This window comes from Myxine glutinosa, chromosome 1 (genome assembly GCF_964187855.1).
Source record: "Myxine glutinosa chromosome 1, kmMyxGlut1.1, whole genome shotgun sequence".
NCBI classification, from domain to species: Eukaryota; Metazoa; Chordata; class Myxini; order Myxiniformes; family Myxinidae; genus Myxine; species Myxine glutinosa.
In genome coordinates, this window is record NC_136261.1 from 185,303,691 (window position 1) to 185,316,350 (window position 12,660).

Below are 12,660 nucleotides of genomic sequence, written 5' to 3' on the forward strand. Positions count from 1 at the left end.
GGAATTTGACTTGTTTTCTGTAACAGACGAACCATCTCAGATTGTATTTGTGGAATAAGAGTTTATATTCTTCTCTTTTGCTTTCGTCGCAACTATGTAATTCGAATATGTACTCACATGGTGTGGTTTTTGTACTGTAATATATACAACAACAACAACAACAACATGCATTTTAAGGCCATTTTCCCTGCTATAGCGGGGGTTAGCCTTGCGGTCCCCATGACGATCTTCTCCATTTTGCCCTATTTTCTGCATCTCTCCTGGTTAACCCCCTTGCCCGCATTTCTTCTTCCACCATCTTTAGCCAAGCCTTTCTCGGTCTTCCCCGTCCTCGACTTCCTTCTACATTCATTTCCATCACTCTTCTCAACCAGTCACTTTCATCCTTCCTCAACACATGACCAAACCATCTCAAACTGTTCCTCTTCACATGTACTGTAATATATAAAAGGTATAATTTAGCTCTCTTCAAACCGAGCAAGGTACTTCAGTGTAATTCTTAAGAGGGATTCATGCAGCACTTCATAATTGTTGGCATTGCAATGTTTAGAATGTATAGACACTAAGCCAGGGTGCACACCAAGGGCTGATCATTGCTTAAATGATTGTGAAATTAGGGCTCACTGGAAGGATTAAAAGGAGGAAGGAGTGTATTGAAAGCAGCCATAGTAGAGATTGTGAATAATTCATTGTTTAAACCAAATTCCTCTTGTGGTATCGAGGTAGCAGGGGTACCAGCCCAAATATTGATCGTCTGACACACGACAGTTTCTCCGCACAGGCCTCGCTAGGCCCATTGCCTTGGCTCTTTGCCAAACTGCTGATTCCAATTACCCACAACAATTTAGATGATGTTAGTGGTGCAACATGCATACTCCTATTAAGTTCTCTTCTTCTTTTTTAAATACCATCTTTTGATATTGTATCTTGGCTTTCACAGCCAGGGATTTCACAGGTTAAAAATGAAGTATTTTCACATTTTGCTCATGTCAAGCTCATTTACAATCTCAATATGAGGCCTCACCCTCACCCCCCCCCTCCCCCTCCCACGCCTCCTGCCCCCAAGCCCTCTCCCTCCCACACTTCTCCCTGCTCTCAAATGTTGTGGTTGTGTGCTTCCCCTTCTCTCCCCATCTTGTCTTCCGCTCCCTCTTTTTGTATATTTTGTTTGTCTGGTTGATTTGTTTGTGAAATAAATGTTAGCTCTTTCACGAGCCTCGATTCAGTATACAAAAAAAAAAAAAAAAACACAACAAAACTGACTTGTGCATATGACTAACTGTCTAAAACGTTTGTTTTACTTGCTGGAATTTTTGTAGACTTCTATTTCTATCACATATGATTAATTTCCTTTCCTTACCTGGGTAAATGGCCATCTGTTTATTAAACATGCACGGGAGGAATTGGGGGAGAGTGAACTGATAAAAGTTGAGTTGAAAAAGCGAAGGACGGAGCATAATAAATACAATTGAGTGTGGGAGTAGTGGAGAGAGATAGAGGATAAAGAAGGTTAACAGGAGATAGAAGTGAGGGAGCGGAGTGAAATAACATGTGGTATAATGAGGAAAGGGGGGGTGGGGGATGGTTGAGGAAATGTAACATTGAACAAATTAATTTTGTGTATACGTATTATGTTGCTCGCTCCAAGGGCATCTCGGCCTTCATGAAATGAAAGTAATATCTTGAATGCTGCACATTCAGCTTTTATTATTTTCAGAGTCCAAGACTCGAAGGTGAATGAGTATTAAAATTACAAATATGAGGCCACTTTGGCACAATGCACACAATTTGGTTTGCAACAAGGTGTCTTTTAAATACATACTCGCGGAGGCGTGTCACCCTACTATGAGAAAAATTAGTATTGAGGAAATGAAATGAAGGACAGTAAGAGGGTATGGAAGAGTGTGTGGCAGTTGTTTGACAAGGGGGAGGTTGTTGTTGTTGTATAGCCCCAGACAGTTCTCTCAAACCAACCCATGGCACGGAGACAGCCGATCGATCTTGCGGGAGCGACCCAGAGATCCCCCACATCCAGGATGCTGTCTCTCGCCTTTACAAAGTCAAAAGAGAGAAGATGGAAAGGGCCGGTCCATGGGGAAAGGGCCGGTCCATGGGGAAAGGGCCGGTCACCAAAAAAACGATCAGCACTCTGACCTCGCCAAATCCGGGCACCAGAGAAGAATTGGGAAGATTTGGCCCTTGACTTGCATTGGGGTGTACAACCACCACGAAGAGGCATGCTCGATAGTTGTAGGGAAATGAGATTGGTGAGAGTGGTCGGGGGATTGATAGTATATAAGAACAGAAGAGAGAAATGGGATATGAATTGTCTACCATTTTTGCACATCTAACTAGAACGCCCCCACCCCCTTTCCCATGCCTCCTCTCCCACCCCCCCCCCACCCCTCCTCCCCCCAAGCTCTCTCCCTCCCACAGATCTCCCGATGTCCCTGTTCTCAAATGTTGTGTGCTTCCCTCTCTCTCCCCATCTTGTCTCCCGCTCCCTTTATTGTATGTTTCATGTGTCCGTTTGCTTTTTTGTGATTAATGTTAGCTCTTACACGAGCCTCGATCTTGTATACAAAAAAAAACAAAAAAAGGCACTCTGTAGAGAGCATACCGCCGTTAGGCTGAACAGTTTACGTTTTGTATCCCACTGATAAGGCAGAACTGGCTCCGGACGTGATCCGCAGTCTAATCAGCTTATTCTTATCACCTAACAACTCATCCACCAAGTTTTGTCATAACTTGTCCACAACTTTTGGAAATATCATGCTATACACCATACAGTATGTATATCTTTTTTGGCCCCCTCTCTCAATGGTGAAGAATCACTTGAAAATTTAAAAACAACTCTCGTATCCAGATCCTGATTCAAATCCTCTCCAAAATCGAATCAATTCTTTATTTTCACACACCCAACCTGTCCACCATGTTTCGTCCGATTCTGTGCAAAATATTTTGAGATACCGTGCTATTTTTAGTTTTTGGCCCTATATCTCTAATATGATGAAGAATCACTTGAAAATTCTCAGATCTGGATCGGCATCTGGATCTTCACCTAAATCTAATGATTTCGTCCATGTCACACACCCAACCTCCCCACCAAAATTTGGCCGAATCCGTCCACAACTTTTTGAGATATACAATATTGCTCATAGACAAACGCACAAACAAGAAATACGTCGTGCATAGCACGATACTTACGAAATCCCTAAAATAAGTTGTTGGCCTATGATGACATCAAAAATAATTGGTGATTGAATTCAGTGACCTGGGATGCAAATCGTCTAAAAATTTCAAGTCAATCAGATGAAAATTGAGGATTTTAGAAAGTTGGCCTATGTTGTTGACCTGCAGGCCTATGTTGACCTTTTGGCCAAGGTTGACCTCAAAAATACTTGGTGGTTGAATTTAGTGACCAGATATGCAAATCCTCTTAAAATATAAAGTTAATTGGATGAAAATTGAGGATTTTAGAAATTTGACAAAGTTGGTGACCTTTGGCCTATGTTGACCTATTGACCATTTGACCACAAAAACAATAGGCTTCTTGCTTATGACCAACTCTACCATTTGGGGAAGTTTCATGAAGATCGGTTGAAAATTGTGACCTGTCGGCGACTGACATACATACAGACAGACAGACAAACAGGAAAATGTCATGCAGAGCACGATACTTGCAAAATCCACCCCTTCCCCTAAAAAGGTTTCCATTGATCCAACAAATTGTCCATTTCATCAAGATTAAAATTGATCTTGATCAAAGCTCGGGTCAATAGGATCTTCAATAGGATCGATTTTTCAGATGAAAATTGATGATTTTAGAAGTTTGACCTTGATTTGACCTTTTGACCTTAAAAATAGTTGGTTTCCCAATTCAGTGAGGCACTATGCAAATGCTGTTCAATTTTCAAGTCTCAAGGTGCAGGGTACCAAAGGATCTTGGCACATTGGCCATTGCAACAGAGCTTCCACTGGAAGGGTTGAGATGGAGGATTGAGGGAGGTTTTGTACAAAGAATAAGAACATTGTCATGTCATGAAACGTAGGTCTGTCATTTCACACCAAAAGAGTCGAAGCGATCGGGTATGGAGCAGATGTTATTGATGCCTACTACAAAAATAAACACTACATTTAAGGTTCAGAATGGAGAAGATTGTCGGGGCCCGCAAGGCTAACCCCCGCTCGAGCAGGGAAAATGGCCTTAAAATGCCTGTTGTTGTGTTGTTGTATTTAAGGTTCAGCATCATATTGGAAAGCTTGTGGTAATAGTGTTTTCGGATCTGGTGGTTTTATTCACCTTAAATATACAATATTTTTGACACTGAAAGGCTCAGTACTGCAGTGATTTGATATGCATTGAAATAAGATGGGCAGTTTGCAGACAATAGGCAGGTATTCTGTCTCAACTCAGGAATTCACTGCATGACGGTGCTCGTCCTGAGGATGAGAATTGACGGGTTTTCAGATGAAAATTGATGATGTTGGAAGTTTGACCTTGAGTTAACCTTTGACATTTTGACCTCAAAATCAATAGGCTTCTCAATTGTGACGACCTCGACAAGTTGGTGAAGTTTCAAGACGATCGGTTTAGAATTGTGACCTGTAGGCGAGTGACAAACAAACAGACAGACAAACGCACCCCACCAATACACTTGAAAAATCTTCGATCTTGCAAGTAACAAACAGGCAGGGGTGAAAACATAACCTCCGTACACCTTAGGTGGTGGAGGTAATAAGGCGTCTGCTGCTCGTCGTCTTTGGAAAGATTGTTGCTTGGAACAGCAGTGCCATGTCGCAAATCTCGTTCACAAAGCATTCACTGCCTCACATAACGAGGTTATCGTCTTGTTTTACCTTTTACAGCCACTTATTGTTGGTGTGAGGTGTGGACATTCCATGCACTTTGTACCGTGCTTAGAATGTGAAAATAAAAGAAGTTTATTATCTTGCCATGGTAACTATTGCTGCTAACATTTGAGATGCCAGGATGTGAATTTTCTGCAGGTAAACAAGTCTGGATTTGAACATTGTTTTGGCATGGCACCCAGCATGTGATCTGCAGCGTTTACATCGACCTGCAGCGTTAAAAATAAAATAAAAACGCAAAACGGTTCTCACATGTGCATTATTCCATCTTGTTTTCCGATCGTTTTTTTCTCTATTACTTATTCCCTATTTTCCTACCCAACACCCCTGCAGGCAGGGTTTGTCAGAGACATGGTAAGTGGTGAAGTTATGAGAATATAAAACAAAACTGGAAGAGACCATTAAGTCCATCATTCCAGGACCATATCCACATCATGACCTTTTCGCTTAACTTAAAATTGGCCTCATCATCCATATCTCATTTGCTTAACTTACATTTTCCATTTCACTAAATCGGTCCATAATCTCATCTAATCTCATCTTCGTATTGACGGAACCAATTCCATATTTCACCTGCAAAAGTATTAATTTTTGTTAAAATCCATGATCCGGTCAAAATTATTGATTCATAAGATTATACCTCCTGATGATGATCTACACGGCCATATAATTGCAACTCAAAGACCTTCTCCCCTGAAAAATACTACGAAATATTTCACTTGCAAATGATTGCTGACAGGACAACCAGCTTAATGTCACCACTTTAGGGCAATTGAGTTACTATCCTTACAATTCTCCCTGTCCCTGCCACTGAAAAGCATCCCCATACCATGATGCTGCCACCACAATGCTTCACGGTAGGGATGGTGTTAGATGGGTGATTACACTTTCAGCCAGACGTAGCACTTTGCATTCAGGCCAAGGAGTTCAAGAGAATGTCTTGCTAGCACGGGATGATACAAAACTGGCTGCTCAGAAACAAAAGAACGACAAACTCGGCCACTCTCGCAGTCCGAAGATCATGAGCAGTCACTCCCATGATTCCTTTCAAGCCTTGCTTCATTGGAATACAATTTTAAATTCTTCTGCCCTTGTAAGGACATGTGATTGTGTAAGCAATATCAAAAGAAAACAAAACGTGTTTTGAGCCAAATAATGATTTAGACACTAAACCGCATGCAAAGAGACGGTGTAGCGAGATATTAAATCAACAGGTTCTGCTGGCAAAAGTGTACTGATAGACACAGGGCTGAAATTACGACACCAGGCTTGTCTAATAGTAAGCTTCAGGCCTATACAATGTAAAGTATCATAGAAAGCTGCAAGCTGCCATCGTGCATGTATTCACACCAGTCCAAGTGCTTCATGACTACCGTGTGATCCCATTTTCCATGGCCAGTTATCAGCAAGCTCACAATTATGATTTGACAACTAGTTTTTGTTTTTCCTAACCTCCAAACTGTACTAAACTATTTAACTGTTTTATGCATTTTTATTTCACATGGTGATGGACTTTCAACATTTGGGCTTCGGTTTGATTTCCAAAGTCATCCATTTTTACTTAAATTGCTTATAATAAATAAATAAATGATCAACATAGAGTTGCTTCAAAAACCCTTTTCCCTATTTATTAATTTCATTTCATTTCATATCATTTATTAATTCCTGCTAATGAGAGTGCATTATCAACTTTGGGCCTTATTAACAATTCCAATGCTTCGATTAACAGATTTTTTAACATGCTTTGGTGTATACAGTGCCTTCAGAAAGTATTCAAACCCATTGACCTCACATTTTGTTGTGTTACAGCCTCAATTTAAAATGGATCCAATTGAGATTTTTTTGTCACTGATCTACACATAATACCCCATAATGACAAAGTGGAATTTGTTTTCAGGAATGTTTACAAAATCATTAAAAATGAAATGCAGAAATATCTAATTTACATAAGTATTCAACCACCTGAGACAATACTTCGTAGAAGTGCCTTTGGCGGTGATTACAGCTTCGAGTCTTCTTGGGTAAGTCTGCATCAGCTTTGCACATCTTGATTTGGGGAGTTTCTCCCATTCTTCTTTGCAGATTTGCCCATGCACTGTCAATTTGGATGAGGAGCGTCGGTGAACAGCAATCTTCAAGTCTTTCCACATATTCTCAATGGGATTCACGTCTGGGCTTTGGCTGGGACACTCAAGGATTTTCATGTTCTTCTTCTGAAGCCATTCCAATGTTGTTTTGGCTGTATGCTTGGGGTCATTGTCCTGTTGGAATGTAAATCTTTGCCGCAATCTAAGGTATTTTACACTCTGAAGCAGGTTCTCCTCAAGGATATGCCTGTATTTGGCTCCTTTCATTGTTCTCTCTATCCTTAGAAGTTTCACAGGCCCTGCCATTGAAAAGCATCCCCATAGCATGATGCTGCCACCACCATGCTTCACAGTAGGGACTTTTTTTTTCTTTCTTAGGAGTGGCTTCCATCTGGCAACTCTCCCATACAGCCTTGATGTGTGAAGGGCTGCAGAGACTTATCCTTCTGACAGGTTCTCCCATCTCAACCAAGGAACTCTATTGTTCTGTCAGTGTGGTCATTGGGTTCTTGGGCATCTCCCTGACTACGGTCCCTCTTGCCCGGTTGCTCAGTTTGGTCAGACGGCTGACTCTAGGAAGAGTCTGGGTAGTTTCATATTCTTTCCATTTCCTAATGATGGAGCTCACTGTGCTCTTGGGAACTTTAAACACTCTATAAATTGTTTTATACCCTTTGCAGATCTATGCCTCCTCACAATTCTATCTCGGAGTTCTACATACAGTCCCTTGGACTTCATGGTAGAGTTTCTGCTCTGATATGCACTGTCAACTGTGGGACCTTGTATAGAAAGTTGTGTCTCTTTCTAAATCATGTCCAATCAATTGAATAGACCACAAGTAGATTCCAATCAAGTTGCAGACACATCTCATGGGTGATCAAAGGAAATTGGATGCACCTGAGCTCAAATTGGAGTGTCATAGCAAAGGTGTTGAATCATTTTTATTTATTTTGTAAAAATGTCTTCAAAAACAAAAATTCCACTTTGACATTGTGTGGTATTATGTGTAGATCAGTGACAACTAGAACGCCACTTAGTAGAGCACATACTCCCACCGTGGGTGGCCGCTGCTGAGCCCTATCTTCCAATGGTAAAAAAATCCTTCAAAAAATTCCTGGATCCAGAATAATATCCTGAGCTTCACCAAAAACGAATCAATTCTTCCTTATCCCAAGGGCAATCATCCCACCAACCTTCATCCAAATCCGTTCAGGACTTTTCCAGATATCTTGTTCACAAACACACGAACATACGAACATACATATGCACACACACACACACACACACACACACACACACACACACACACACACACACACACACACACACACACACACGGATGGACATGATCGAATGCATTACTCCCTAGCGGGAGTAACAACTTCTCAATTTAATCCATTTTAAATTCAGGCTGTAACACAACAAAATGTGAAAAAGTCAAGGGGTGTTAATACTTTCTGAAGGCATTGTATTCTTTAACTTTTTCCAAATGCATTGTGTCACTTTTATCCTTTAGTTTATTAATTCATTCATTTAGTCCATGCATGTATTAATTCTTCAACATATTATTTTGTGTATTTTCTTTTAGCTTTATCTTCTTTTTTTTGTTTGACATGCTTTGATATGAATGTGCCCTCTGCCTGTAGCTAACAGCTCGCATCCTGGAAGCCCACCAGAATGTCACCTATATGAGCCTCATCGAGGCAAAGCTTCGCTTCATCCAGGCCTGGCAATCCCTGCCCGAATTTGGCATCACACACTTTGTGGTGAGGTGAGTCTGTCGATGAGGAGTTGTGGAATTATGTTTCGCTCTCAATCTATTTGACCACAGACTGTGGTTTGCTGTATAAAAAACCACCTTTAGAGGCCATTTCCCCCCGCAAAGCAGGGGTTGGCCTTTTTCGGGCACCGTGGTTGTTGTTGTTTTTCGGTCCCCTTTTTGAAGCAATGTTTTACGGCCGGATGCCCTTCCTGCCGCCAACCCTGTTTGTCGCCTTTTACGACAAGCAGGGAATTACCTGTGAACTGGTACTCAATTAGCCGACCTCGGAAGGATTTGCTGTATGCAATGTAAATTTTAGCTGTCATTGTTATATTATCTTCTATTACTAAAAGATGGTGTGTGTGTGTGTGTGTGTGTGTGTGTGTGTGTGTGTGTGTGTGTGTGTGTGTGTGTGTGTGTGTGTGTGTGTGTGTGTGTGTGTGTGTGTGTGTGTGTGTGTGTGTACGTGTCCTGCTTTTGTAGAATATTAAAAATGACACTGTTGGAGAACTAATAATCGATTTTCTGAGAACAAAAAATTAAAAGTTGGAAAAACATCATGTCCGTTTAACCATAAAAATGCCTTTTTGTAGGACTTTGAGCTTAATGTAGCAGTTCCAACAGTACCATTTTTCTTATTCTATGACAGCAGTAACCCTCTGGAATAAAGTTTGACAGACATGGAAGGAGCATACAAAATTGTGTGTATCGATATATATATATATATATAGTAATACTTCTCAAAGCAATAAAAAAATGTATAATATTACACAGAAGAAGCATACAAACACCAACAACCACAACCACGACGACAGCAATAGCAACAACAAACACGTGTTATAAAGATCCTTTTTTTTCTCGTGTTTCACTTCATTTTACATCCTCATTGAGACTCAAAGATAGACGGGCAATATGTTTGTGAAGTCCATGCAACATGCTCTCTGATATCGGGTGGTATCAAAAAAATTTTGCTTTCAAACTCACAAAAAGAGAAACAACATAACCTTTCTAAAGCACACCCAATTCATATAAATTAACTAATTGCTCTAGAAACAGCTGCTCGCATAAAGGAGAATGTGATCGCTCGTTCGCTGCTGAGGTTAAAAGTTAAAACGAACTGCACCAAATCTGTACTTCGCCAGAACTGTACCTGGCGAAGAACGTCTTGGCATCATAAATTTCAGACGCACACACCCAAATGCATCAAATGGTCAGTTAAACTTAGTTAAAAGCATTGGCTATCACCATTTAAGACACTGAGCCAATGGCCGATCAATTTACCAACTGTATGAACGATTGTTCGGAACGGAATCGCTCTGTAACCCGGGGACTCCCTGTACTGTATTTTGTATAAAACCCACTTTCACTTGACCAGAGAAGTTTGAAACAGTTCATTTTATATCCATCAATAGCTTATCAACTGAGCACACGGTAGCTCATTATTCGTTCACAAATGACAGGATGCTGGGCCGTTCAATAGACCAATCGATTGGAGAAAGGATTTAATATGTATCGATTCACAGGCACTCAATAACATCATTCGGTCAATCGCGGGCACTACACAATGCACTATGACGTCATTATTTACCACTTTATAATCAGGATCGGTATCGGACAAATTAATTCTTTTTTTGGGAATCGGTAATCCGTTATAGTCAACACAAATTTAAGTACAGAATTAAAGTGTCAACACCTGTGCTTGTTGTTAAAAAGATGGGTTATAATAAACCTTTACACAGGTTTATTATAACACTTTCATGTTCGAGCCTTGAGTGAGTATGTTCTTATACACTGCATGGGTCTTCTTTCCCAGGAGCAATCGAGTAATATGTTTTGTGAAGATCGTATGTTGAGGTTGTAGTGATTTGTTGTCAACAACACATTTAATTACCATTGTGTTTCACGTGTGCCTGCTATTAAAAAGATTGCTTTAGACAGGTTTATTATCTGATATCGTCTATCTTCTACTTATCTCACTAAGCCTGGTGTTGGCGTAACGGTTAGGGTACTGGCTTGGGATTCTTGGATCCTGAGTTTCAATCCCGGTTGATCGTTGAATAAATGCCAGGGGGGTTGACTCAGCCTGTCATCCTTCCGACGTGGGCAAATTTAGCACTAGCTCACTGGTAATTGGGGCACTGCATCAGCGGCACAAACATGCTTCCAGAGAAATGATCCAACCAGCAGCCACAGGCTGCATACGAAACAGCAACAACCTATCTCACTTTTATCTCTGGTGCTCTCTCACATGTGACCTTTAATTTTTTATTTGACCTTTAATTGAGATCAAACATAACAGTTTGCTCCCGACAGGGCACTTTGAGTTCCCCTACAATAATATGAGCTCCCCGACAATAACATGAGCTCCCCTACAATAATATGAGCTCCCCTACAATAATATGAGCTCCCCTACAATAATATGAGCTCCCCGACAATAATATGAGCTCCCCTACAATAATATGAGCTTCCCTACAATAATATGAGCTCCCCTACAATAATATGAGCTCCCCGACAATGATATGAGCTCCCCTACAATGATATGAGCTCCCCTACAATGATATGAGCTCCCCTACAATAATATGAGCTCCCCTACAATAATATGAGCTCCCCGACAATAATATGAGCTCCCCTACAATGATATGAGCTCCCCAACAATAATATGAGCTCCCCTACAATAATATGAGCGCCCCGACAATAATATGAGCTCCCCGACAATAATGAGCTCCCCTACAATAATATGAGCTCCCCTACAATAATATGAGCTCCCCGACAATAATATGAGCTCCCCTACAATAATATGAGCGCCCCTACAATAATATGAGCTCCCCGACAATAATATGAGCTCCCCTACAATAATATGAGCTCCCCGACAATAATATGAGCTCCCCGACAATAATATGAGCTCCTCTACAATAATATGAGCTCCCCTACAATAATATGAGCTCCCCTACAATAATATGAGCTCCCCTACAATAATATGAGCTCCCCGACAATAATATGAGCTCCCCTACAATAATATGAGCTCCCCGACAATAATATGAGCTCCCCGACAATAATATGAGCTCCCCTACAATAATATGAGCTCCCCTACAATAATATGAGCTCCCCTACAATAATATGAGCTCCCCTACAATAATATGAGCTCCCTGACAATAATATGAGCTCCCCTACAATAATATGAGCTCCCCGACAATAATATGAGCTCCCCGACAATAATATGAGCTCCCCTACAATAATATGAGCTCCCCTACAATAATATGAGCTCCCCGACAATAATATGAGCTCCCCGACAATAATATGAGCTCCCCTACAATAATATGAGCTCCCCTACAATAATATGAGCTCCCCTACAATAATATGAGCTCCCCTACAATAATATGAGCTCCCCGACAATAATATGAGCTCCCCTACAATAATATGAGCTCCCCGACAATAATATGAGCTCCCCGACAATAATATGAGCTCCCCTACAATAATATGAGCTCCCCTACAATAATATGAGCTCCCCTACAATAATATGAGCTCCCCTACAATAATATGAGCTCCCTGACAATAATATGAGCTCCCCGACAATAATATGAGCTCCCCTACAATAGTATGAGCTCCCCTACAATAGTATGAGCTCCCTGACAATAATATGAGCTCCCCGACAATAATATGAGCTCCCCGACAATAATATGAGCTCCCCTACAATAATATGAGCTCCCCTACAATAATATGAGCTCCCCGACAATAATATGAGCTCCCCTACAATAGTATGAGCTCCCTGACAATAATATGAGCTCCCCTACAATAGTATGAGCTCCCCTACAATAATATGAGCTCCCCTACAATAATATGAGCTCCCCGACAATAATATGAGCTCCCCGACAATAATATGAGCTCCCCTACAATAATATGAGCTCCCCTACAGGGCACTTTGATGCAGGAGGAGGCCAT

The 12,660-nt window shown here is 41.0% G+C and overlaps 1 protein-coding gene across 8 annotated transcripts in view; it reads left to right on the top strand.

Annotated features, from left to right (window-relative positions):
• Nucleotides 1-12,660, top strand: part of FERMT2 (FERM domain containing kindlin 2) — a 188,661-nt gene that overhangs the window by 148,142 nt on the left and 27,859 nt on the right. For 4 of the 8 annotated variants that reach the window (XM_078781176.1, XM_078781170.1, XM_078781147.1 and 1 more), the window contains 2 exons: nt 5,206-5,226; nt 8,606-8,730. In XM_078781176.1, the coding sequence (XP_078637302.1) occupies nt 5,206-5,226; nt 8,606-8,730 (146 nt within the window). The remainder of the gene's footprint in view (nt 1-5,205; nt 5,227-8,605; nt 8,731-12,660) is intronic. The other 4 variants (XM_078781173.1, XM_078781179.1, XM_078781152.1 and 1 more) reach the window with 1 other exon arrangement.